The following is a 27,486-nucleotide window of genomic DNA, read 5'->3' as shown; positions in this document are numbered from 1 at the left end:
CCTATCAGTTCAGAGCAAAAATGTACCTAGAAAAAAAAAAGGCTAGCTGCTAAATACCTCAGCCTCCCAACGAAAGTCGGGTTTCATTTAACTTTTTACCTTTCTCAATGCAGGTAGATAGCCTGCTTCGTCCAACATGGTGCTCTGGAAATTCCAAGTCAGGCCTGTGTCGGAAGAGCACGGGTAAGCCACACAGCAGCTCCAGGGTCACACCAGGGACTCATCTTTTTAGTCTGTGCTGGCCCCCACCGCAAACCTAACCACTGCCACTGAGGCTGATCTGAAGGAAACCTCCCACTTGGGAGGAAGGTGTGAGATGGATTCCCCAGATCGTTCACATTTTCTGGCTCTAACCCTTATTCTCTGCCATTATCCAGACTCCCCCAAACTGGCCCAAACTAGAAAACCTGCTTGGCAGGAGGATAACATACATACATAATAAAAATAAAGGCTTAACAGAGAGCCCAGTAATTATAAAAACAACATAAAACAGTCATTTCAGAGAATTGGAGAAGATAACTGGCAAGAAAGAAATGACTTGTACGTTACAAATATCCCCCCCTCCCAGATAACTCAGTTAAGGCTCAGCGAGATGAAGCATCGTGAATGCCTCGCATGTACAAAGCACTACTAATATAAATGATCTTCTGATTTCCCCAGGAGTTTTAGTGCACATCATTCACTTCAGATTCCTCAAGGTCAAGGAATGAACCATCTAAGAAACAAGTCTTCTTTCCCCTCATGTCTAAGGAAGTGTAGGGATTGAGAGAAAGAACATTCCAGGAAAATAAATTTTGGCCTGGTGCCCTGATAAGGAGACTGCTGTCTCCATAAGATGAACAAAAGATATTAAAGTAAGAATGGAGCAATCCTGGGGATTAGAGATGCCTCATAAAACCAGGATGGTAAAGGCACGTTCCCGGGAGAACAGTTGATTTGGAGAGTTATCCTGCATGGTCACAGCACCCTTACGCTACAAAGTGCCTCCCAAAGGAATTAAATCTCTAAGGTTGCTCCCACTCAAGATACAATTAATAAGAACTTTGGGGGCCAGGCTCCTCAAGCACACAAGTGTTCCTGGTACCTGGTATAACCTCCCCCTTTATCTATTTTCATGCTTTATCCCTGTAAGAAGGCCATCTGAGTTCGTACCTCGGGTTCTCTTCCTGTTTTGCACGAATTCTGAGCGTCTCAGGGTGCTAGGTGCTGTGCGGCGGAGGCAACTATTCCTTTTCCAAGTCTCTGGGCCATTTAATTTCCCCTCTTCCTCTAAATGCCAAGTATTCTTCCTTAGTGGAGGGCTGTGCGGAGTGCCACAGTGATGTTCTCCCTGGTCCCTCCATGCCCACTGATTCTGCAGATTATCCGAGAGGATCCCGCTGCTCCTGGCTGCCATCATTCCTGCTTTGTCAATGCCATTATGCTCCAAATCCTTCATCTGATGGAAAGAATTGGTGTCACTGTAATTCTGAAACGCATACTCATAGTTCACAAATGGAATATCATAGCCTTTATCTTCTGTATCAAAATTACTCTGATCCACGGCATGAGTCTTTGCTTTGGGAAAGATAATATCATTTTGACCGACATTCCAGTCCCCTTCATAGTATTTCACAAATTCCTTACCTTCATTGACACCATCCAAATCTGGGACGTCCACAGACTCACCACTAGTATAATTCCCAGGAACATGATATACATTGTTGAAGTCTCTATAACAAAAATTAGTTTCTTTGCAATCCTCGAGATTATAATTAAAATTCCTGTGGTTCATATGCCAGTTTTCAGATGGACCAAAATTCCCCATAGAATCATCCAGATCCCTGTAGCTAGTACATTGTTCAGTTTCTTTAGAGTCCTCAGGATTATAATTCAGGTTCTTACCTACACAGCCATTCATCTCTGCATGTCCTCCAGCTTTCCAGGTGACGTCTGGGATTCCTGTAGACCAATTTTCCTTAGTCCCAGGTTTTAGATCCCCATAATCTGTATTTTCTGAATTCCTGTAATCATCACAGCCTTGAATCAGGCTTGTATGGCGCACACAGTCCCTTCCACTTTCCTTTACTTCCTCGTAGTCCTCATAGCTTGGTTCACGCTGCTCAAAGTCCCAGTATCCACAGTGCCTTTTCGTATAAGGCCGATTCTGCCCCATGGTCCGGTATGTGGAATCCAAGTCATCTTCTCTGTTAAGTAGCCCTAGCGCTGGGAGGCCCCTCTTCTGTAGATTCCTATAAACTTCATACTCCTGGCTGGAGCCCCAAAGCCCGTCCTTCTCCGCTTCTCTTTCTTTTCTAATCCTGTGAGTCTCATACATACTCAGCATGCGTAAGCACAGGCTCTACTTCCCTCTTCCATGGGCCTGGGTTGGGCCGCGCGGTGTGGACAGGTGCAGTTTAGCTTAAGGCTGTGCCTGTCCTCCTGCAAATGTCTCCCAAAGGCATTCTCCTAGCTAGCGAGAGCACAGAGAGATGGGGGGTTATTTCGATCTCAGGATCCAATCAGTGAGCTGCTATGTCTTTCCCCATAGAGGCCAGAAGATAATTAGTAACTAGTGTTCATGTGATCGGAGTTGGCAGCTTTGTTTGGTGTTTCCCTCCAGCTGGTCAGACCGGCCTGGCTGCTTTACGTTTGAAGCAGAAGCACTCTGCTGCCCTGCAGGTTTTGCAGAAGCAGCCATGTGAAAAAGAAACAGCCCCCTTGAAAAGCCGGAGGTAAGGTTGCATATCAGTCTCATCTGCCTCTTTAATCTTTTAGTAATCAACCAGGGGTATAAATCAATGCTTTCATGTGAGGCTAAATCAATGCTTTCATGTGAAGCTCAAACTGGACCTGCCTTCCCTGTCCTCCAAGTTCAGCTTTCTAATCCTTGGGCATCGGAAACTCTTTGAGACTCCCTTCCCTTTAGTTAGAGGCAGAACTCTTTCTCCTCTGCCAACTTTGCTCTTATGGGATTCCAGTTGCCTGCCGGTTAGGGCACACTCACAGCATAGGCTGCTCAAGCTCCTGCCTGCAGGCACATTGGAGGTCCCTCCGAAGGAAGAAAAAGTCCTCCTTTTAACTATGATCTGGTTCATGGACGATTTTATAGTGTAAAACTTTTCCCCCAGAGAATACAGTTACGTATGCTTTCACACTTTCCTTGATGCTTGTCATACGAGAGAGGCATCAAAGCCATCATTTTCTAAATCTCTTTTCCATTTAATTCATACAGTACAATTAGGAACTGGAGAATGAGGCTAGAGATCAGAAAGGTAGGTATAAAAATACCTATTTGAATCCACAGAGATAAGATAGGTCCTATTTTATATGATGCATTGTAGGAGAGAGAGATGAATGGGCTAGTCCCTGCCCCTTACAATGCAGGCACAATACACAGTAGAGGGAGATCAGCGAGCTAAGTGCCACAACAAACAGGCGGCCACCGCAAGGCGAATCCCTGGGCGCGGCTGGAGGCATCCCAGAAGTGGCAGCATCTGAGTGTAACCGGCATTTCCACAGACTTTCTACACAGGGAGAAGTAGGACTTGGGGAACACTTTGAAGGATACAATATGTGGCAAAGTAATAGGAGGTAAAGCTGGAGGGGTAGGTTGGGGCAGATCCTGAAGGATCTAGATACCATTAATTTTCTTCAGTGGATAATGAGGAGTCATTGAAGGTTTCTGAGCAGGAGAGTAACATGCTAAGACAGGCTCCCTTAACATGACTCTCGTAGCTGCCCAGTCATCTATCAGATGTCCACCAGTGATGCCTTGAACTTTGATCTAATCCCTATTTGTGAAATAATACAAAGGACCCTAGGAGACCAGGGTTATATGCTTTATCAATAATTAGATGTTTGCTCTTGGACAAACCATTTGTTCTCTCTGGCAGCCCATCTACCCATCTATAAAATGAGGCATTTGGCCTCGAGGTCCCGATTCCTTCCGTTTCATTTTCCTCAAAACTTATTTTCTTTTCCTCAGATACTTAATGTAATATCATGCCTTTTGGGGATTCTCTATTAATAGTTACTAAATGAACCTCTAAATTGTCAAATCTTCTGATTTCATTCATTTGGAGGTTTTTGTTCATTTATTCTTCCCACACGCCTTCCAAACTAATAGCAGGAGCAAGAGCCCTGGCAGCTTGCTCGTTTCCATGTGTGTCATGTGCTACGATCAGGGCTGGGCGTTGGGAGGTTGACCTGAATTTTCTTTGACCTTCATGGTATTGTCCTAATTTTACTACAGATAAAGAGTCTCAGGAAGCCTGCATACCCTGCCCAGGAACCCGCGAGCTCCTGCAGGGCAGGGCCACAACTTGAACCATGGTCTGGTTGACTTCACTAGACTAACAGGAGGATCTCAAAAATGTAGTGAAGCCTTAATTTCCCTTAAATTGAATAAACGAACAAGTAAACTCTACCGTGCTCTAATTCAGAGGCAGACCCCTACTGAGGCAAGTGAGCACACCCCCGGCCCCCTCTCCCCTACCCCCAGCACTGCCATCCCCTCTGTCTCCAGCCCTGATGCCGACGGTCTGGCCGCAGCGCTGTTCCCCACCACCACCCATGAGGCGTGCCTACACTGGCACGGTGGCAGGAAGGCTGCCCCTGCCTAAACCCAGTGAAGATGGACCTGGTGCACGGAACCTATAGGCCGGCAGCACTGGGAGGACGGCTTTCCCCATGAGTCACACAGAGCGACAGTGCGTACAGAGCACCTGAGACGGGGAATTAGGACATTTGACTTCTGGAAGCTCAATTCCGGCTAATAACCAGTTTGCAGCTATGCTTAACCTCTCTGCCTGTCAGTTTTCTTATGTGTGAAATGAGGAAGTTAATGGTTTTTCTGCTACTTTAAGTCTAAAATTTTATGATCTTACTTATATCTAAGTAAAAATTAAAAGGAAAGATTAATCTTTCCCTACCTGTTATGGAAAACAAAGTTCTTTTTAGCAACTTAGTATCTTTGATAAAGCCAGCATGATAAGAAACATACCTGGTAAATCAACTAAGAGAAGAGATAAAAAGGAGGATAAATCATAGGTAAGAAGGATACTAGTTATAAAATGACCCAACAGAAGAGGTTATTACTGAGGCTACAACAAATGATAGCTGGTTAGAATATGGGGCTCTCCACTCCCTCACCCCACCCTTCTTTTCCTGTCTTTTTGCCTTAGGGCATTAAAGATAGAGTTTGCATATAGATAGAAACTGCCTCACATTACTACTACCCAGAACTATTCAAAAGCTGTGAACAGGCTGCTATTTTCTCACAATAACTCTGAGTACCAGAGGGAAAGGGGGGAATAACCTGGCTACTTTCCTCAACCCTGGTATGACTGGTGAAATTCGACCTTAGAGTTACTTATACCTGTCTTGGCTCTTTTCCTGGGCACAGCAGTAACATTCGACCGGGACTTTTCAAAGCCCTAAAGCAGCATCCCGCCCGTGGTTGTTATTGGTTATTAAAGGATGGGTGATCTGTGATAATGACATCTGCACGAATCCCCACGTGGACAGAAATTCGGCTTATGGGGTGCTGAAAGAGAAGACGGGGCAGCAGGATTTGGAAGGAGGGAGAAGACAGAGGAAAGGTAAAGGAAGAAAAGGTAGAGGACAGTAAACAAACTAGCAAGAACATGTAATTCCTTTCACTTTTGTTACCGTCTCTGCAACTGCTCAAGTTGATCTTCGGGTCTGATGATCCACTCCTCATTTTCTAAGATTCTGTGCAATGACCCTGTTCGAGTCCTACAGTTCCTGCTGTTTTTCCAGAGCATCATACAAGTGTCTTTCTCATCCTACCAATGTGGCCTTATTACTTGTTTCTCTCCTTTTATTATACTGGAAGCTCCTTGAGAGTAAGGACCATATCTAGTTTACCTTCCAATCTCCAACGCAGCCTGGGGCATGCAGCAGGTGCTCATATGCCTGATGGGCTGATATTTATAGCATCTTGGGCACAGACTAGAAGCTAGGCAGGGGCAGTAGAGCGCAGAGGTTACACACACAGCTTGTGTGGGCCTTTGCTAGGGTCTGCATCCTGACTGTGCCATGGACTAGCTGTATAATCTTGGGGAAGTTACAGAAACTCTCAAGCCCGTTTCTTTATCTTTTCACTATCAAATCTACCATCCTACCTGCATCTGTACCCATACATTTTGCCTCCCATCCTGTTTGAATGGAGAAACTGTCCCTGCTCTGGTAACCGGCCCATCTCTGTTGGCTCACTGGATCCCACTCCCTCCTGACCCCTCAAAGACTCTGTTTCAGCAGTGAGGCCCTTCCTCCCCTGCTTCTTCAATGTGCTGCTTGAATGGATCAGTCCCATGAGCCTGTCTCCCATTCTGCAATTTCTGTTGGCCTCTCAATCCAATGCCCCCTCCAGCTATTACCCCATTTCTTCACTTTCCTTTATGGCAAAACCCTTTGAAAGACTTTGGAGGAAGCCAAATACTCAAAGCCTCTGCTTCCTTACCTCTCTTTTGTCCAATGAGGCTTTGTCCCTTCACCATCACTGTCCTGAAACTATTCTTGACAAGGTCACCAACCCCAGTGGTCATTTCTGGGTCTTCTTCTTACTTGGCCTCTCAGCAGCTTTCTGACACCATCACTTTCTCTTTCTGGAAACTCTTCTTTCACTTGACTGGCTGCTGCTCCTCTTTTTGTTATTTGATCTCCCTTGTCTTTCCACTCCCTGGGCTTGTCCCAGGGCTTCTCCTATACACCCAGTTACCCAGCACGCGGTAGGAATTCAAGGAACATTGATATGACTAGGAAGGTGGTTTCCACTCTTATTCCACGCAGCTGCCTCTCAGCCTAAGGGTTCATTAGGAGGCTCTGTAAAGAAGGCCATTATGGTCAAAGTCACTCATAGGCTATCAACACTGCTACAGCTCTGGTTATGTGGGAAGAGGCTTAGAAATGAGGGAGAAGAAAGACACTTAAGATTTCAGGGCAGGTTCCCTGACAGAGGAAGACTAGGCACTAATGACTGACTGGGAGAAGGAAGACAGAAACAGAGAAAAATGAGCCTGGGAGAATTGGCAAAGGAAATAAGACTGAAATGCAGAAAAACAAGAGGTATTTGGATATACTCTGAAGGGAGTAAATATTTGAAATGGCACAGGGCTCTGAGAAGCCCTTAAGAGTTTAAAACATGATGATTTTACAGGGTGACAATACGAATTATGTGAGGGTTCACATGGAGAAACTGAAACTATGAGCAGGTTAGGGGTGTTACTAGCATGAATGGGTAAAAGTTTTGGAAACTTGAATAACTTCATGATAAGCTAGCAGTCAAAAGTGTATCTGTGAGAAAGGATTAACTATTTAAAAAATATATATTAATACATACATATGTGCTCTAAAAGCTATGGACAGATATAATCTAGCAAATAGTTTTCAACAGATGAGAGTCCTAAAGTGTGTTATGATGGTGTAATGGTTTTGGAAGTTGGCAAGAGTCAGGTGGGACCCCTCCTCAAGCACTTGGAGATCTGAGTTTTTCAAGTGTTGCTTCCTCCACCTGCTCTCAGAGACAGGCAGTCCCACCTGAAGTTGAAACACAACCTTACGGTGTGGCACAGCAGAAAGCCCATGCAGCTATGCAATGAAACAGACCTGGGTTGAATCCCAGCCCTGCCATGTACTGACGGTGAGACGTTGGACAATTCTCAGTGGTCAATGTAGACAATTTGGGAGACTAGAAAGAGTGTATAAAAGCACCTAACACCCTGTTTGGCAAGTAATAAGTGCTCAATTAATTAGAATTACTGGCACCATCCTATCCTTTCATTCCCTATATTCCAGACAGCTTACCGTGAGGCTGTCACTGGGCCTCCTCTTTTTATCTGTACTCTCTTTTTTTAAAGTAGTATCATTAACTGTCATGGCTTTAAATAATGTTCATGTGCTGCTAAAACTTATGTCTAGGTGCTGTCAATACCTGTCCCAAATTTATGTCTCCAGCCCTAACCTCTCCCCTGAACTCTGAGCCTGCATATCAAACTGCCTGATCAATGCTTCTACCTAGAAGTCTGCATGTTTTATGGGCAACTCAACATAAACAAACCTGATTCTTGACCTCTGCCTTGTCCCATCAACCCAACCAACCAGCATCTCCTACAGTCCTCACAGTTAATAGAGAAATTACTGGCAACTCCAGCCCTCCCAATTGCTCAACCTCAGGGTCAACCTTGATTCTTCTTGTTCTCTTATACCTCATGTCCACTTCTCCAGCAAGTCCTCCTGGCTCTGACTCAAAAAATACATGGAATGGAGCCCTTATCATCTCCACTCTACCAGCCTGATTCAAGCTACCATCATCTCTTGCCTGGATCACTGCAGTAGCCTCCTAATGGTCTCGCTGCCTCTGTCCTTGGTCTCCTCTGTCTGTTCTCAACACTGCAGCCAGAGTGATTCTGTAAAGATGTAAGTCAGATCACGTCACTCCCTGGCTCAAAACCTTCCTGTGGCTTCTTGTCTTACTCCGAACTCTGCCCATGCCTTTGCTCTGGCAGAAGTGGCCTCCTTGTTGTTGCTCAAACACCAGGCACACTCTTGTACTAGCTGACCTCCCTGCCTAGAACAATTTCCTCCACCCCTCAAAATGGCTTGGCTGGCTCCCCACCATCATTCAGAGCTTCACTCAAACGTCACTCTTCAGTGAGATTTTCTCTGACTCCATAGACTCTTTTGCCTTCTAAAACATGCTCATACTTTTACTTACTCATTGTTTCTGTCTCCCCACAAGGGCAGAGATCGCTGATCTAACTCTGGAATACTGCCTGGAATAGAGTAGGAGCTCAATAATATCTGTTGAATCAGTGACTGCCCCAGAGTCTTTTGTCTTCTGGGTCTCGCTACATCTGGCAGAGTGAACAGCAGAGGGCGGCGCACTCAGCAGTGTGGTGGTGGCATGGGATAGTTGCTGCCAAGGGGTCCCACGCCAGCAGGACACAGGCCCTACATTAGTGCCCAAAGCCTCAGTGAGATCCAAAACCCATGCTTGAAGTCCCTGGATCCCTTCCAGTTTCTCCATTCCTTTACCTGGAGCCGAGGGAATGTTGGTAAAGACATAGTATAAACTGCTAAGAATATTAATTCACAGGTTAATTACAGCTAACTTGAACCATTCCAAGCTGTATTTCTTGACATAGATTAAACCATCTATCTTAAAAGGAAAAGAAGTTTCTGTTCTGCATTAACAGACTGTTAATGGCCTCTGACTATGGTTGCTATTTTATATGAGGGTAAATCCATTACAAGCAAACTGAGCTAATTTTTACTGAGCCAACACCCTCAACTAGATGTCATACAATCAAGGATACTTGCTTTTTTCTTATGTACTGACAAACCAGGAGAAAGGTTATTATTTCTTTTACAAAAAGTTATTGTATCTTGAAAGACCACAGAACATTTTGATCTATTTAACTCCATTATCTTTTACTAGTTTGAGAAAGAACTCTTATACCCAAGGCATTCCAAGGAGTCTTCAGAATAACGAATTGCTTCTGTATGTAGAAAACTATACTTTCAGATTTTAAAAATCTGTCTAGAATATTTCATACCATCTTAGTACACAGATGTGAGTGTTTCATATGAGTAATTCAACTTGTTAATCTAATGGCTCTCTGTAGTGGGCCTTTGACCTTACCCAGTATCTTGCTGAAAATGTTACTTTCTGAAAAATACATTCTGATTTGATTTGCAATAGTTTCGAATTAAAATTAAAAATTACCCTGAGAGTCTCTGGTCAACCCTCCTCATGGCATTACCATAAAGGAAAGAGAGAAGTTGAGGAGAAAGTTTCTGGATACAGAAGAGGCTGATTCCCTATAGCTTATCATCCACTGCATCGACATAGAACAGCGGGGTCCTGGTCCACACTGAAAGTAACTATGGCCATGATTCAAAGGCAGAAAGAGGGGCAGTGTGATGAAATAGAGAGCCAACATCAATATGCTCACTAGAGTTTCAAAGATACACAAATATGAATGTTTCTATGAATATATCCTTTTTATTTATCCATGTACAGCCAATACTTGGCTCATAGTATGTACTCAAGAAATATTTGCTTAGTAAATAAGTGAATACACTAACCTATTGGTCAAATTCAGGCATGTGAACCTCTCCTAGAGATAGAAAAGGATTCTGATATGCTAAAATGAGATTCTTTCAGGTTAAAGTATGTAGTCTTAATCGGGGCATCTAAACGTAACACGAACTGGGAAATTTGAAAGTCTGTAGACTAACCCTGAATGTTTCTGCTGCTTTGGAAATCAACCTATTTACCAGATCTGAATATGCTGTGTTTTAGATAAGGACCTTAGCTTATTAATTAGTAACTCATCTGACCAGAAGCTCCCTGAGGGCAGAGAGCATATCTATGTTTATTACTATACACCCTGCCCTTAGCACAGTGCCTGGCACATGGTAAAAACTCAGTGCACATTTGCTGGATGAGTGAGTAACTGACCTAAACATCATCCTGAAGCCCACAAAATGACATTTCATTCCCCAACACACTATACTCATAAATGCTTACCCTGACTCTACATGGTAATTCCAAATTTAAAACTCCTAATTCTCGGTCAGAGCCAATTACTGGCTTATCTAAAACTACTAATTCAGGGCTTTCTGTTTCCAATAATTAAAGTTTAGGTTATTTGGACTAACCCTATCACAGAAAAAAAAGCTAAAAATATTTGAGGAAATATGAGAAAAATCTTTAAACTATCAACACACAGACAAGACAGAGGCACAGGTGATGCAAAACCAAAAGGCAAACTAGACCCTGGGGCAGGTAATGACCACAGACCCCACACCACCCAGGGCACCCGCCAGGCCCAGAAAGCTGAACTTTTGTCTTAATGGCTCTCTGGGGAGAAGTCAAAAACTCAAAGCCCAGAACGCCTGCAAGGCAAGGTGTCTAAAAAGAGACCTTTTCTGTAATAAGCTAAAATTCCAAAGGACTCCTGAGAGTGAATCAGAATTGGACCAGCCCATTTGCAAAATTACAGATGGGGCTCCAATGCCTGTCAATCATAACTCAAGTACCTATCCAAGGTACTTGAACACCTTCAATTAGTTTAAGGTGGAAATAGAATGAGAATGGCTAGTGTTTCCATGCAGAATTCCTTCCCTGCAGTTCTTGGGAAATTTATGTGTCTTCTAGAGTCCTAAGAAAAATCAGCTGAGAAATCTGGAAACCAGGAAAAAACACTCTAATTCTCCTGTGAAAATAAAGCTTCATAAAAAATGTGGAGGTTTTACTGGTTTGAAGGAATTTGGAAAAAATTTCAATTTTATCAAATTGAAAGCCAGAGTGGAAAATACTGACACACAGAGTGAAAGATCAAGGTTGACTGGGACAGGATGCCCAGAGGGAAGGGATCAGAACCTAATCAGTTTTGTTTATAGCTGTTGCTATGTTATGAGTGTGTTTATAAGTGCGTGTTCACAGCCTTTTATGCTAACAGTGACTCACTCTTGGAAGTAAATAAATTTTAATAAGCTTACTTTCACAGTATATTTTACACAAATCTTATAAGTGATGGTCCAAGAAATACCAAGTTCTGGAAGCAAAATAAATCCTTAAAATGGCAATTCTGATACATGATTCTATGTAGGGTATACTTATACCTCTACATTTATTATATAGTTATACCTCTACATTTATTGTTAAGCTTTACTTTCACAGGAGAATGACAGTATTTTTTCCTGTTTTCCAGATTCCTCAGCTGATTTTCCTTAGACTTCAGAAAGACATATAAATTTCCCAAGAACTATTGAGAAGGAATTCAAATATGAAAACACTAGTCATTCTCAGTCCAGTTCCACCTGAACTATATAGGTTCTTTGTAAATACTTTAACAGAAGAAATGCACAGAATATGTGGATATTAGCACTGAAAAATTATGTTGTACAACTGAAATGAATAAATGTATGTCAATTATAACTCAAAAAAGAAGATAAGAATATCATCACAAATGTATTGTCTAAAATTTGAATTAGCAAAAACAATATTACTTTTAAAGGCAAAGTCAAAATCAGAGCAAGCAGAAAAAATACTTTCACAGTTAAAATAGAAAATGAGCTTAAAGGAAGCACCATGCACCCTAGCGACTCCCCATGAAAGTACTTTTGTAGCACTCTTAACACTCCAACCAACATCAATGCAAAATGGAAATATTTGCTGGAATATTAGTCACAAAACAAAGTCAATACTATCAGATAGGGCAACTAGTGCTGGGGTTTTGTGTATTTAAATTATTGTTTTAAGAACAACTTTTAAATACTAAGTACTTGTATTATGTTACAATATTTAAATGATTTTCATTTAACATTTATTTTGTGTTACTGTTTCCCTCTTGTAATGTTTTATAATTATCAAACGTCTATTTGTTAATTTTCTGATTTTGATCAATATTCTATAGTAGCATAAGATGTTAAGGTAAGGGGAGGCTGAGGGAAAGGTATGTGGGAATTTTACTATTTTTGCAACTTTCCTATATATCTAAAATTATTTTAAAGTATAAAGTTAAAAAATATCTATTATCAGGTAGAGAACACTTTTATAGCTCATTAACATATATAATCTTGTTATATTTTGGTTCATAATAATAACAAAGCATGCATTTATTTCATATAGCTGTTTCATAATATATGTCACAACACACATATACACTTATAATCTCTGAGCTGTTAGTATAATCCTAAAATAGGACAATATTCATTGTTATGGTCACTACTACTATTTTAAGAACATGTACACAAAAAAATTTTTTAAAATACAGAAACATTTATAATTTTAGGGGTTACCAGGAATTCCAGTTATTTACTCCTGAATCCCAAGGATTGTTACCCTTTGATAATCTGGAAACATAAGACCACACAAAACTGACAGAGATAAATGCAAATCCTCTCTGGAGTCTGGTGCCTTCATCTCAGGTCTTACAATTTCCCAAGTAGGATGACCAGCACACCGTACAAGATCGGACACACAAGGAGTCTAGACCACAAGAATGAAAAGCACATGACATCAAAAACAGTCCCACCAATACTTAATATTTTGGAATTATCAAACACAGAGTTTAAAGCAAATATGCTTTAAAGGAAATTAAAAAACAAGATGAAAAATACCTGTAGGAAACAGGAAACTATAAAAGGTTATGGATCAGATTTGGAAAAAAAAAGAACTTCTGGAAAATGAATCCTGATGACTTCAAATTCCAAAGTCTTATGAAGGACCAGAGGCTATAATAAAGAACCTCACCTTGGGTCAGCACAGCCCTGAACTGTTTTGCTATCCATTAACCATGTCTGACAAGGAGAGTCTTATCACATGCTCCCCAGCTCCCCAGAGATTCAAGTTCAAAGTACAACAGAGGTAGGAGATCTCTGAAAGCTCTGGGAGGCAGGATGGCACTCAATTCAATTTCATTCAGTTAACCTAAATTCAATTCATCCAGTATTTAGTGAGTGTCTACTACCTGTAGAACACTATACCAGGTGTGTGGAAAATGACACACTGACCATACACTGGATGTCTTCTCATTTCCCATCAAATGAAGTCAGAAGGCTTCAAAGTTCATTGGATATATCAAACCAGAGCAGTCAAATTGTGATGACAGAATAAAAAATTACGTAATGAAAAAGAAAGTCTCTCTTCAAGGGTCAATCAAAGATGGTAACATATCCCTTAAACACAAGAGTAGGCTGCTACGTTTGTATATAGGCTTACTTAAAGTTCTCATCATGAGGCATGTAAACAACTAAATACAGTATCAACCAAATTTAGATAAACACTGTAGGAAAAGTTCTTTAAATCTTGGGCCTCTGAGGATGACGGCGTGAGTAGAGCAGTGGAAATCTCCTCCCAAAAACACATAGAGCTATGAAAATATAACAAAGAAAACTCTTCCTAAAATAGAGACCAGAGGACACAGGACAACATCCAGAGCACATCCACACCTGCAAGAACCCAGCACCTTGCGAAGGTGGTAAGATATAAGCCCCAGCCCGGCGGGACCCAAGCGCCCCTCCCCCCGACTCCCGGCGGGTGGAAAGAAACCGGAGCGCTTTTTTTTTTTTTGGCGAGTGCTTTTTGGAAGCCTTAAAGGGACAGGAACCCCATTGCTAGGGAGGCAGGGCGGAGGGACTGGTGAGTGGGTGCCTGGGACTGGCACCTGAGGACAAAGATTATCGCGCGTTTTTCCCTACGGGACCCGGTGGGCGGGTGCCTGAGACCGGCGCCTGAGGACGGAGGAAATCGTGCATTTTTCCCTTTTTTTTTCTTCCTCTTTTTGGCGAGTGATTTTTGGAAGCCTTAAAGGGACAGGGAACCCGGTGCTAGGGAGGCAGGGTGGCGGGACCGGTGAGCAGGTGCCTGGGACCGGCACCTGAGGACAAAGATTATCGCGCGTTTTTCCCTATGGGACCCGGTGGGCGGGTGCCTGAGGACGGAGGAAATCGCGCGTTTTTCCCTTTTTTTTCTTCTTTTTGGCGAGTGCTTTTTGGAAGCCTTAAAGGGACAGGGAACCCGGTGCTAGGAAGGCAGGGCGGCGGGACCGGTGAGGGGGTGCCTGGGACCAGCGCCTGAGGACAAAGATTATCGCGCGTTTTTCCCTATGGGACCCGGTGGGCTGGTGCATGAGACCAGCACCTGAGGACGGAGGAAATCGCGCGCTTTTCCCCTTTTTTTTTTATCTTTTTGGCGAGTGCTTTTTGGAAGCCTTAAAGGGACAGGGACCCTGGTGCTAGGGAGGCAGAGCAGCAGGACCAGTGAGCGGGTGCCTGGAACCGGCGCCTGAGGACAAAGAATATCGCGCGTTTTTCCCTGCAGGACTGGTGGGCGGGTGCTTTTTGGAAGCCTTGAAGGGACAGGGACCCCATTGCTAGGGAGGCAGGGCAGCAGGACCAGTGAGCGGGTGCCTGGGACTGGCACCTGAGGAAAAAATAAAAGTTAAAAAAAAAAAAATCGCGAGTTTTTTTTTTTTTTTTTTCTGTTCCCTCTCTCATTGTTGCTGTTGTTGTTTTGGTTTGGAGAGTGCTTTTTGGAAGTCTTAAAGGGGCCGGACAGGACACTTAGACCAGAAGCAGGGAATCTGGGGATCTCTGGGCACTCTAACCCCCTGCGCAACAGGGAGCACAGAGGCCCCTTATGGAGATAAATAGCCTCCCGGCCGCTCCCCCTCCAATGGGGCTCCACCACTTTGGAGGAGCAACCCCAGCCAGGCCACGCCCACAGCAACAGCGGAGATAAACTCCATAGCAAACGGGCAGTTAGCAGAAGACCTGTCTGTGCACAGCTGACACGCATAAGCCACTAGAGGTCCCTATTCTCCCAGAAGAGGAAGGCCACAAACCAACAAGAAGGGAAGCTCTTCCAGCGGTCACTCGTACCAGCTCTGCAAACTATCTCTATCACCATGAAAAGACAAAACTACAGGCAGACAAAGATCACAGAGACAACACCTGAGAAGGAGACAGACCTAACCAGTCCTCCTGAAAAATAATTCAAAATAAAAATCATGAACATGCTGACAGAGATGCAGAGAAAAATGCAAGAGCAATGGGATGAGATGCAGAGAAAAATGCAAGAGCAATGGGATGAAGTCCAGAGGGAGATCACAGATGTCAGGAAGGAGATCACAGAAGTGAAACAATCCCTGGAAGGATTTATAAGCAGAATGGATAAGATGCAAGAGGCCATTGAAGGAATAGAAGCCAGAGAACAGGAACGTATAGAAGCTGACATAGAGAGAGATAAAAGGATCTCCAGGAATGAAACAACACTAAGAGAAATATGTGACCAATACAAAAGGAAAAACATTCGTATTATAGGGATACCAGAAGAGGAAGAAAGAGGAAAAGGGATAGAAAGTGTCTTTGAAGAAATAATTGCTGAAAACTTCCCCAAACTGGGGGAGGAAATAATCGAACAGACCATGGAATTATACAGAACCCCCAACAGAAAGGATCCAAGGAGGACAACACCAAGACACATAATAATTAAAATGGCAAGGATCAAGGACAAGGAAAGAGTTTTAAAGGCAGCTAGAGAGAAAAAGGTCACCTATAAAGGAAAACCAATCAGGCTAACATCAGACTTCTCAACAGAAACCCTACAGGCCAGAAGAGAATGGCATGATATACTTAATGCAATGAAACAGAAGGGCCTTGAACCAAGGATACTGTATCCAGCACGATCATCATTTAAATATGATGGAGGGATTAAACAATTCCCAGACAAGCAAAAGCTGAGGGAATTTGCTTCCCACAAACCACCTCTACAGGGCATCTTACAGGGACTGCTCTAGATGGGAGCACTCCTAAAAAGAGCACAGAACAAAACACACAACATATGAAGAATGGAGGAGGAGGAATAAGAAGGGAGAGAAGAAAAGAATCTCCAGGCAGTGTATATAACAGCTCAATAAGTGAGCTAAGTTAGGCAGTAAGATACTAAAGAAGCTAACCTTGAACCTTTGGTAACCACGAATCTAAAGCCTGCAATGGCAATAAGTACATATCTCTCAATAGTCACCCTAAATGTAAATGGACTTAATGCACCAATCAAAAGACACAGAGTAATAGAATGGATAAAAAGCAAGACCCATCTATATGCTGCTTACAAGAAACTCACCTCAAACCCAAAGACATGTACAGACTAAAAGCCAAGGGATGAAAAAACATATTTCAGGCAAACAACAGCGAGAAGAAAGCAGGGGTTGCAGTACTAATATCAGACAAAATAGACTTCAAAACAAAGAAAGTAACAAGAGATAAAGAAGGATACTACATAATGATAAAGGGCTCAGTCCAACAAGAGGATATAACCATTCTAAATATATATGCACCCAACACAGGAGCACCAGCATATGTGAAGCAAATACTAACAGAACTAAAGAGGGAAATAGACTGCAATGCATTCACTTTAGGAGACTTCAACACACAACTCACCCCAAAGAATAGCTCCACCGGGCAGAAAATAAGTAAGGACACACAGGCACTGAACAACACACTAGAACAGACGGACCTAATAGACATCTACAGAACTCTACATCCAAAAGCAACAGGATATACATTCTTCTCAAGTGCACATGGAACATTCTCCAGAATAGACCACATACTAGCTCACAAAAAGAGCCTCAGTAAATTCCAAAATATTGAAATTCTACCAACCAATTTTTCAGACCACAAAGGTATAAAACTAGAAATAAATTCTACAAAGAAAACAAAAAGGCTCACAAACACATGGAGGGTTAACAACATGCTACTAAATAATCAATGGATCAATGAACAAATCAAAATAGAGATCAAGGAATATATAGAAACAAATGACAACAACAACACTAAGCCCCAACTTCTGTGGGACGCAGCGAAAGCAGTCTTAAGAGGAAAGTATATAGCAATCCAGGCACACTTGAAGAAGGAAGAACAATCCCAAATGAATAGTCTAACATCACAATTATCGAAACTGGAAAAAGAAGAACAAATGAGGCCTAAAGTCAGCAGAAGGAGGGACATAATAAAGATCAGAGAAGAAATAAACAAAATTGAGAAGAATAAAACAATAGCAAAAATCAACGAAACCAAGAGCTGGTTCTTTGAGAAAATAAACAACATAGATAAGCCTCTAGCCAAACTTATTAAGAGAAAAAGAGAATCAACACAAATCAACAGAATCAGAAATGAGAATGGAAAAATCACGACAGACTCCACAGAAATACAAAGAATTATTAAAGACTACTATGAAAACCTATATGCCAACAAGCTGGAAAACCTAGAAGAAATGGACAACTTCCTAGAAAAATACAACCTCCCAAGACTGACCAAGGAAGAAACACAACAGTTAAACAAACCAATTACGAGCAAAGAAATTGAAACGGTAATCAAAAAACTACCCAAGAACAAAACCCCAGGGCCGGACGGATTTACCTCGGAATTTTATCAGACACACAGAGAAGACATAATACCCATTCTCCTTAAAGTGTTCCAAAAAATAGAAGAAGAGGGAATACTCTCAAACTCTTTCTATGAAGCCAACATCACCCTAATACCAAAACCAGGAAAAGACCCCACCAAAAAAGAAAATTACAGACCAATATCCCTGATGAATGTAGATGCAAAAATACTCAATAAAATATTAGCAAACAGAATTCAACAGTATATCAAAAGAATCATACACCATGACCAAGTGGGGTTCATCCCAGGGATGCAAGGATGGTACAACATTCAAAAATCCATCAACATCATCCATCATATCAACAAAAAGAAAGACAAAAACCACATGATCATCTCCATAGATGTTGAAAAAAGCATTTGACAAAATTCAACATCCATTCATGATAAAAACTCTCAGCAAAATGGGAATAGAGGGCAAGTACCTCAACATAATAAAGGCCATATATGATAAACCCACAGCCAGCATTATACTGAACAGCGAGAAGCTGAAAGCATTTCCTCTGAGATCGGGAACCAGACAGGGATGCCCACTCTCCCCACTGTTATTTAACATAGTACTGGAGGTCCTAGCCACGGCAATCAGACAAAACAAAGAAATACAAGGAATCCAGATTGGTAAAGAAGAAGTTAAACTGTCACTATTTGCAGATGATATGATACTGTACATAAAAAACCCTAAAGACTCCACTCCAAAACTACTAGAACTGATATCGGAATACAGCAAAGTTGCAGGATACAAAATTAACACACAGAAATCTGTAGCTTTCCTATACACTAACAATGAATCAATAGAAAGAGAAATCAGGAAAACAATTCCATTCACCATTGCATCAAAAAGAATAAAATACCTAGGAATAAACCTAACCAAAGAAGTGAAAGACTTATACTCTGAAAACTACAAGTCACTCTTAAGAGAAATTAAAGGGGACACTAATAAATGGAAACTCATCCCATGCTCATGGCTAGGAAGAATTAATATCATCAAAATGGCCATCCTGCCCAAAGCAATATACAGATTTGATGCAATCCCTCTCAAATTACCAGCAACATTCTTCAATGAATTGGAACAAATAATTCAAAAATTCATATGGAAACACCAAAGACCCCGAATAGCCAAAGCAATCCTGAAAAAGAAGAATAAAGTAGGGGGGATCTCACTCCCCAACTTCAAGCTCTACTACAAAGCCAGAGAATCAAGACAATTTGGTACTGGCACAAGAACAGAGCCACAGACCAGTGGAACAGATTAGAGACTCCAGACATTAACCCAAACAAATATGGTCAATCAATATTTGATAAAGGAGCCATGGACATACAATGGCAAAATGACAGTCTCTTCAACAGATGGTGTTTGCAAAACTGGACAGCTACATGTAGGAGAATGAAACTGGATCATTGTCTAACCCCATATACAAAGGTAAACTCAAAATGGATCAAAGACCTGAATGTAAGTCAAGAAACCATTAAACTCTTGGAAAAAAACATAGGCAAAAACCTCTTAGACATAAACATGAGTGACCTCTTCTTGAACATATCTCCCCGGGCAAGGAAAACAATAGCAAAAATGAGCAAGTGGGACTACATTAAGCTGAAAAGCTTCTGTACAGCGAAAGACACCATCAATAGAACAAAAAGGAACCCTACAGTATGGGAGAATATATTTGAAAATGACAGATCCAATAAAGGCTTGACGTCCAGAATATATAAAGAGCTCACACGCCTCAACAAACAAAAAACAAATAACCCAATTAAAAAATGGGCAGAGGAACTGAACAGACAGTTCTCTAAAAAAGAAATACAGATGGCCAAGAGACACATGAAAAGATGCTCCACATCGCTAATTATCAGAGAAACGCAAATTAAAACTACAATGAGGTATCACCTCACACCAGTAAGGATAGCTGCCATCCAAAAGACAAACAACAACAAATGTTGGCGAGGCTGTGGAGAAAGGGGAACCCTCCTACACTGCTGGTGGGAATGTAAATTAGTTCAACCATTGTGGAAAGCAGTTTGGAGGTTCATCAAAATGCTCAAAACAGACCTACCATTTGACCCAGGAATTCCACTCCTAGGAATTTACCCTAAGAATGCAGCAATCAAGTTTGAGAAAGACAGATGCACCCCTGTGTTTATCGCAGCACTCTTTACAATAGCCAAGAATTGGAAGCAACCTAAATGTCCATCGGTAGATGAATGGATAAAGAAGATGTGGTACATATACACAATGGAATACTACTCAGCCATAAGAAGTGGAAAAATCCAACCATTTGCAGCAACATGGATGGAGCTGGAGAGTATTATGCTCAGTGAAATAAGCCAAGCGGAGAAAGAGAAATACCAAATGATTTCACTCATCTGAGGAGTGTAAGAACAAAGGAAAAACTGAAGGAACAAAACAGCAGCGGAATTATAGAACCCAAAAATGGACTAACAGGTACCAAAGGGAAAGGAACTGGGGATGATGGGTGGGCAGGGAGGGATAAGGGGGGGAATAAGAAGGGGGGCACTAAGATTAGCATGCATGGGGGGGAGGGAGAAAGGGGAGGGTGGGCTGCACAACACAGAGAGGACAAGTAGGGATTCTACAACATTTTGCTAAGCTGATGGACAGTAACTGTAATGTGGTTGTTAGGGGGGACCTGATATAGGGGAGAGCATAGTAAACATAGTACTCTTCATGTAAGTGTAGATTAAAGAATAAAAAAAAAAAAGAAAGAAAGAAAAGGGGGATTACTCCTTGATAGGATAAAACTATTGGTAAATCAAAGATCAACGCATGCTTTAAATATCCTTAATGTTGATCACTTAAAGGGTGTCAGATGATCAGCTATGGAGGTACTCTTTTCTGATAATATTCCTTTCTCTTAATAAAAAAAAAAAAAAAAAAGCAGTCCCTGTGTGCTGACCTCCAATGAGTTCTACACAGTGGTATAGAGGGCATGTCAAAGTGGGGGCAAAGGGTCTGTTTGTTTCTAGGCAGAAGATCAAGGCCTAGCTTGGATACCCAGAAAATGAACTAAGATACGATATGAGGAGGAGCTTCCGGCATCAGCACTCTCTGGAGTACTCGTGCCGGGGAATGATCATCAAAAAGCCTCCACAGGGATCCGGGTGATGCTGTGGTTGTGGCTGCGTCCACCCCACCATTTCCTGGACTTGCCATTGGAATGAGGAGGGAGATGTCTAGGCTGGCATGTGCATACAGTGGGACAACGAATTTGACCAGATCTGTACTGTTGGAACTCAACCAGGAGTTGGGAGGGGTGCAAGTTGTAGCGCTCCAAAATCTTATGACTATAGACTATCTACGGTTAAAAGAACATATGGGATGTGAACAGATCCCAGAAATGGGCTGCTTTAATTTGTCTGATTTCTCTCAGACTGTTCAAGTACAGTTGGACAATATCCATCATCTCACAGACAAATTTTCACAAATGCCTAGGGTGCCTAAATGGTTTTCTTGGCTTCACTGGAGATGAATGGTAATTGTAGATTTGCTTTGTTTATGTCACCGTATTCCTATTATGTTAATATGTGTGTGCAAATTAGTTAGTAGTTTAAAACCTATACATACTTAAGGTACTCTACAAGAAGATATGTCAAAGAAATAATCAATCCTCCCATGTTTTCTTCCATATGCTACCTCTATAGCTTTTCTTCTTCCTTCCTAATTACAACCCTTAAATAGAATTCGTGCCTCATATCGAATTTACCGCGTATTATAATTCCTCCAGGTGGTAAAGATACCTCGAGACAAGTGCTGGGCATAGAAGCCACAGGGCATAAATCTGCAAAGAAGTAAAAAGCTAACCTTTTCAAACAATATGGCTTCTCTCTCACTTACCAACTTTACATTTCCCTGTATGGCCCCGGAAGATGACTGGTTAGCCAGAGACGGGTAAGATTCCTCAAGGGAGGAACAACCTAAGACAGGCACAGTCGCAGGGAGGCCATCAGGTGAGAAATTGGGGATCAACAGAGGTGAGGCTCAGAACCTCATCCCCCCTGCTTTGAGAGAAATCTGCATCCGTGGATGGTTTATTGCCCTTGTCTAGCTTGGATTAACACATAGTCTACAGGCACACACCTGATCATCTACAATTGCTCTCTTACAACACTAAACTATGTTTTCTACCTTTATCTTGCATCTACCTACCACTTCAGCATTTTATTAAAAATAAAAAAAATAATAATAATAATAAAGGGAGAAATGTGGGATCAACATATAAATCAAGTATAAAAATCAAATGAATATTCATATTTGACCTGATTGTTTATAGTTCATAATGCGTGATCAAAATCGAAAGTTTCTGTGATGAATGCCATTGTACTGTTCACCATGTAAGAATTTATTCACTATATAAGAATTCGTTCACCATGTAAGAACTTGTTCGTTATGCTTCTGAAGATTGGAGACTGGCGAGAGTTAGGCTTGAGATGGATTAATGATTGTACATTGAGCATTGACCCCCCTATACTGAATTTTATAGTTGTTAACAACCATTTGATCAATAAATATGAGAGATGCCCTCTCAAAAAAAAAAAAAAAATCTTGGGCCTTAAATTTCAAGATTAGAGATTGTATGGTCCTAAATCAAAGGGATAAAGCCTAGCACTCAAAGTGATTCATTTCCTCCTCATTTGAGGTTATATTGTTGATATACATTTTATGAATATAGAAAAAGAACTTAAGAGACACTGCTAGTAATTGTAAGGAGTAATTTCATCGTACTAGCAATAGATATAAATAATACCACTATTGAAAATCAATCAACTCAACATTAACATGGTCAATACTGTATTTGGTAGATTCAAATACAGAAAACTCTTTCAAATTAAGACCTCACCCACCTACTGTAGGTCTTTCACAGTATTAAACATTTAGCAATTTTTTTAAAAATCATAGTAAGAACATCAGCTGAATTTATTAAATTAGTCCTAAAAAAGGTCAGTTGGAGGAAAAAGAATACCAACTTCATCATTTGGTATCAGTCCATTAATTCATATATCCATTTAAAAACACTGCATGGCGTTCTTAAGCATAGAAGACAACATTTCTGTGGAACACTAATAATTCTAAAAAGTATAATTTTTGAGAAATACCTGCTACCTGGAATTTGAGAGATTTTGTTCTGCCATCTGTATATCTAATGTAAGAATAGTTCACGAAAGTGTATCTCAAAACTTGTAGGTATGGAAGGCAGTGGATAGTCCTAGAACTTGTCATGACTTTGGGGATACAGTGCAGTGCCAAGGTCCCCTTAGAACTCCTTTTCAAGCACTCTGAAGTCACCAAGGCACCCGGCATTCCCCCAAGAGGAAATACTCATAGGAAATGAACACCTTCCTGAGGCCATATCCAAATGCTTGTCCTCCTGCCTCACCTGGGGGGTCCAATGTTGCCGCAGCTCCCGTCCAGTGCAATTAACCCAGGGGCTGAGTGTCACAGCTGTTCCCTATTTCATCACACCAGATCTGATCCACAACCCCCTCCTCCTGCCACCTTTGAGTTTGCAGTTCCCTCAGAACTGTGCCTGCTTGCGGACCAGACCTCTCCTGAGCATATTTCAGATAGAGATTTCCTCTCTATCTTTATTGCCATCTGCTTTCCAGCTTTCAGAAAATTACTTGTCTTCCAGCCTTCCAATAACACTCTTTCTTGTTGGAATTTTTTATTACATTTTTTCAGTCACTTTTAGCAGTGGGGGTGGGGTAGGTATATGCATTTGGTTGCTATCTTGATTCAGTCTTTCTGGACCACCATTCTCCTGCTTTTATTTCTTATTAGTATCCTGCAATTCCAAGATCCACAGATTACTTTCTATTATTTCCTTTCCCGATGACATGTAGGTGCAGAATTCTCTGGCCCACATGTCAAAAGTGATATGCAGGCATGTTTCCTTGGGCCCTACACCAATTGTTTTTGTCTCACCCTCCTCCTCTTCTGACTTTATAAATTATTTCTCATGTGAATCTGGTAAATATGAATAAAGACCCAGAGTCATCCCCAAATTAAGGGACATAATTTGAATTTTTGAATGTGCAAGGCAGGAAGTGGTAAACTGGAATAGTTAAATATAGGAGCTCAAATCCCAGCTCCCTGGCAAATTATTTGACCGTCACAAGTCTTAGTTTCCTTATCTAAAGGAGCTGTATAAACTATCCTGGTACACTTAGGGTGGCTGTGAAGATTCTTTGTGCCAGCAAATGGTAACAACTGCTTAAAAGAAGTTAATAAATGTTGGCTATTATTGTAACTACTGAATCCTGGTTCCTGGATCACAAAGATACAAGATAGTTTTCTCATGAATCTTAGCCTGGAAGTCTTAGTTCTTAGAAGAGCCTTATATATACAAATAAAAGAAAGGTATATTTAGGGACCTCCCATCTGTACAACTGCTATGGATACCATAGCAGAACAGGGTATATAAAAGTCAATGCAGTTTGAACTTCTCTACCTGAGCAGCAAATGAAGTCAGGAGGCTTCAAAGGTCATTGGATATATGGAACCAGAGCAGTCGAATTGTGAAAGAATAAGAAATTAGGTAATGAAAAAGCAAGTCTTTCTTCAAGGGTCAGAGTTGGTAACATATCCCTTAAACACAAGGGTAGGCTGCTACTTGGACTTGTGGGTATCAAGAAACAAGCACATATTATTTCCTCATCACTTACCTCTAAGCTGCTGGAGTTCCATATTCAAACTTCCAATGTTACTCTCGTAGAACTCAAGATTCTCTGGGCTCTCTGCCCTCAACGATTCCTCTTGCTTCTCTTCCAGCATTAAGGTTAGCTCTTCTGCAGCCCTGCCGTACATATCCAAGTCCTGTCCCATTTCCTGGATCCTCACCAATACTAAGGGACACTGGGAAGTCTGCTCCAGAGTCTTTTCCATATTCTCAGGGCCCTCTTTTTCTAGGGTCTCAGAGCCAGGACGGTCATAGGTGAGGACCTTGGGGAACACCGCAGTCATTCTCTGCTGTGCCAAGGGAGGCAGAGGTGCTGGGCGAGAGGGTCGCACCACCAAGGGTGGTTCAGGCTTCAGGTTCTGGTCAACTAGCAAATGGGGAGAAGTGGATCGTGGGGTACAGGGACGTGGGGGTGGTGGCCTTAGGGCCTTTCTCCTCTCCGGCAGCTCCTGCTGAGAGATTAGCTTTGAGGAACCTCGGACAATATCCTTCTCAGAGTTAAAGTCCATGATTGAAAAGTGGCGTAAAATTTTATCTGGTTCTATGCTGGACCCTGACAAGCTCTTCTCAAATTCTATCAGCTGCTGTGTCAACTTGTACTCCAGGTCGGTGCTGCCGTCTCCCTGAGCACGCACCATCGCTTCCACAGCGGCCACCTTGTCCTGCATATCAGGCTTCATCTCTGATTTCTCCGATGCAGAACACAAGCTGGACTCATTTCCTTTGGGTGTGTGGTGCTTTTTAGCACACCTCGCCAAGTCCTGGAGCTGAGAGCTCCACTGGCTGGGTCGGACTGCCCCCAAGGCTGGAAGAGAAGAGCCGCTGTGAAGGGGAGGTACTGGCTTCTGAAGGGGTCGTGGCTGGAGGCACGTCCCTCTGGGAAGGAGGCTGGAGCAGTCTCCAGCCCTCGCCTCTAGGGGAAGAGGGTCAGAGCACTGCTCTGAGCTTGGGTGGCTGCTTCCTGCTGTAGAATAATACTGGTTTTTCTGCAATTTGGGAAGAAAAGGTACCTGAGGGTGGGAGGAAACACCATTGACTGCCTCCGGAGGAGTCTTTGAGGACAAGTCTTTGGCAAGAGGCTGGTGGTGCCCTGTGCCCGGGCTTCTCGGGGGCCCTCCAGAGCAGCCCTCATCCTGATGAGGGTCTCTGTTTACTTCATATTCACAACTCAGTTGCTCACAAGGAGAAATGGATGTTTCAGAAATAACACAGTTGGACTTCTCTGCTTTATACTCATGAGGTTCGTGTCTTTGTTCCTCTGCCACTAAGGAGCTCTCTGAATAATCCAGAGAAGTTTCAGGGGTCTTGGTATGGCTGCTTTCCTGTGGCAGATCCATGGTGTCCTCCACTCTTGTTTTAGAACACAACTTCACAAACCGGTAAGGAAAGATGCCTGTCCTGCCCTTCAGGGATCCTTCTAGCCAGCCATCTTCCAGGGTCCCCAGAATTCGGATTTCATCACCGACCTCAAAATCCAGCTCATTCGGCTCCAGGGCTTGGAATCTATAGAGGGCAAGCCCGTAGGTCGCCGGTGGCTGCTCCTCACCCTCTTCTGGCCCTCTCCCTTCTGCAGGGGCATCGATTTCCCCATTCATCAGGCAGTCATTGCGATGTGCAGAACTTACCAACTCATCCACAGTCCTCAGGGGCCCCAAAAGCTCTACAAAACCTTCTGGAAAAATGCCTCTTCGACCCTCTAACTCCCCTTCAAACCAGCCTGGTTCAGGAACTCCAATAATGGTGATCACATCCCCTTCCCTGAAGTCCAGCTCCTCCTCCAGCTGAGCGGAAAGCCCCATCAGTGCCCGGGCTTGCCCCATTGAACACTCCGGGCGCTGGAGCAGGGCACTGTATGAGTGCCGCTGCCGGCTTTGTGAGGACAGGCAGAGCTCCTGAACACACGAGGATGGGAAGAAGCCCCGGGCACCCCAGCAGCTTCGGCCCTGCAGCCAGCCAGCCGTGGGAGCGCCATCGAGAATCACTAGGTCACCTGAAGAAAGAGAAGCAAAGATAAGGACCTCAGTCCTCACCCCAGAAGAATATCACTATAACTAGCACTGCAACTCATCATTTTACATATCCATTAAATTCAAGGAAATACACATCTGGAGTTTTAAGGGCATGAACACTCAGCAAGTTTAGTGAATTTGGACAATTTAATGACAATACGGTGAACAGTCCCTTAAATCAGTGGTTCTCAAAGTGTGCCCATGGAACCCTGGGAGGTCCCCCAAACCTTTTCAGAGAGTCTGTAAAGTCAAAACTATTATATTTTCTTCATATCCTACATGTACTTGTCAAAACAACATACAGCAGCATTTGACTATGGATACAAATATGAGAATCTAGCTTTCTTCTATTAAATCAAATATTAAAGAGATTAGCAAAAAATATAAACCAATGTTACTCTTCTCACTCAACTGTTTTTGTTTAAAAACCAATTGTTTTTCAGAAAATATGCTATTTATGTTAATAGTAATACATTTTAAAAGTGAATTGATAAATATTTTTAAATTTCTCAGTCTTAATACTGTAAATATCAATAGACCCACAGAAGCAAGAGCTCTTTTGGGTTTCAATAACTTAAGAGGATAAAGGGATCCTAAGATCAAAAAGTTTGAGAAATGCTACTGTAAACAATGTTCTTACAGTCTATGCCACTGGATTAGTTCATAAATCATAGATTATATTTATGCCACTACAGTCCTTTGAATAGACGCATCTAACTTCTCACACTAAATCTTATTCAATATCAAATATGGCACAAAGCAAAACATCTTCAGGAATAGGCTCTTTGTCAGAGGTGCAGGATGTGGGCAATGAGCTCTTCACTTTT

The 27,486-nt window shown here is 42.2% G+C and overlaps 1 protein-coding gene across 6 annotated transcripts in view; it reads right to left on the bottom strand.

Moving 5' to 3' along the window:
* DNMBP (dynamin binding protein) overlaps nucleotides 1-27,486 on the bottom strand; it is a 112,301-nt gene that overhangs the window by 36,232 nt on the left and 48,583 nt on the right. For 2 of the 6 annotated variants that reach the window (XM_073240555.1, XM_073240556.1), the window contains exon 4: nucleotides 24,637-26,640. The exons of 1 other annotated variant lie outside the window; for it this stretch is intronic. In XM_073240555.1, the coding sequence (XP_073096656.1) occupies nucleotides 24,637-26,640 (2,004 nt within the window). Of the gene's footprint in view, nucleotides 1-1,152; nucleotides 2,451-24,636; nucleotides 26,641-27,486 lie in introns of those variants that run through there. 3 more of the 6 variants (XM_073240557.1, XM_073240558.1, XM_017664376.3) reach the window with 3 other exon arrangements.

The sequence above is a fragment of the Manis javanica genome, chromosome 7 (assembly GCF_040802235.1).
Source record: "Manis javanica isolate MJ-LG chromosome 7, MJ_LKY, whole genome shotgun sequence".
Lineage (NCBI taxonomy): Eukaryota > Metazoa > Chordata > Mammalia > Pholidota > Manidae > Manis > Manis javanica.
The sequence above is the reverse complement of the archived record's forward strand: the minus strand, read 5'-3'. Positions and strand labels throughout refer to the sequence as shown.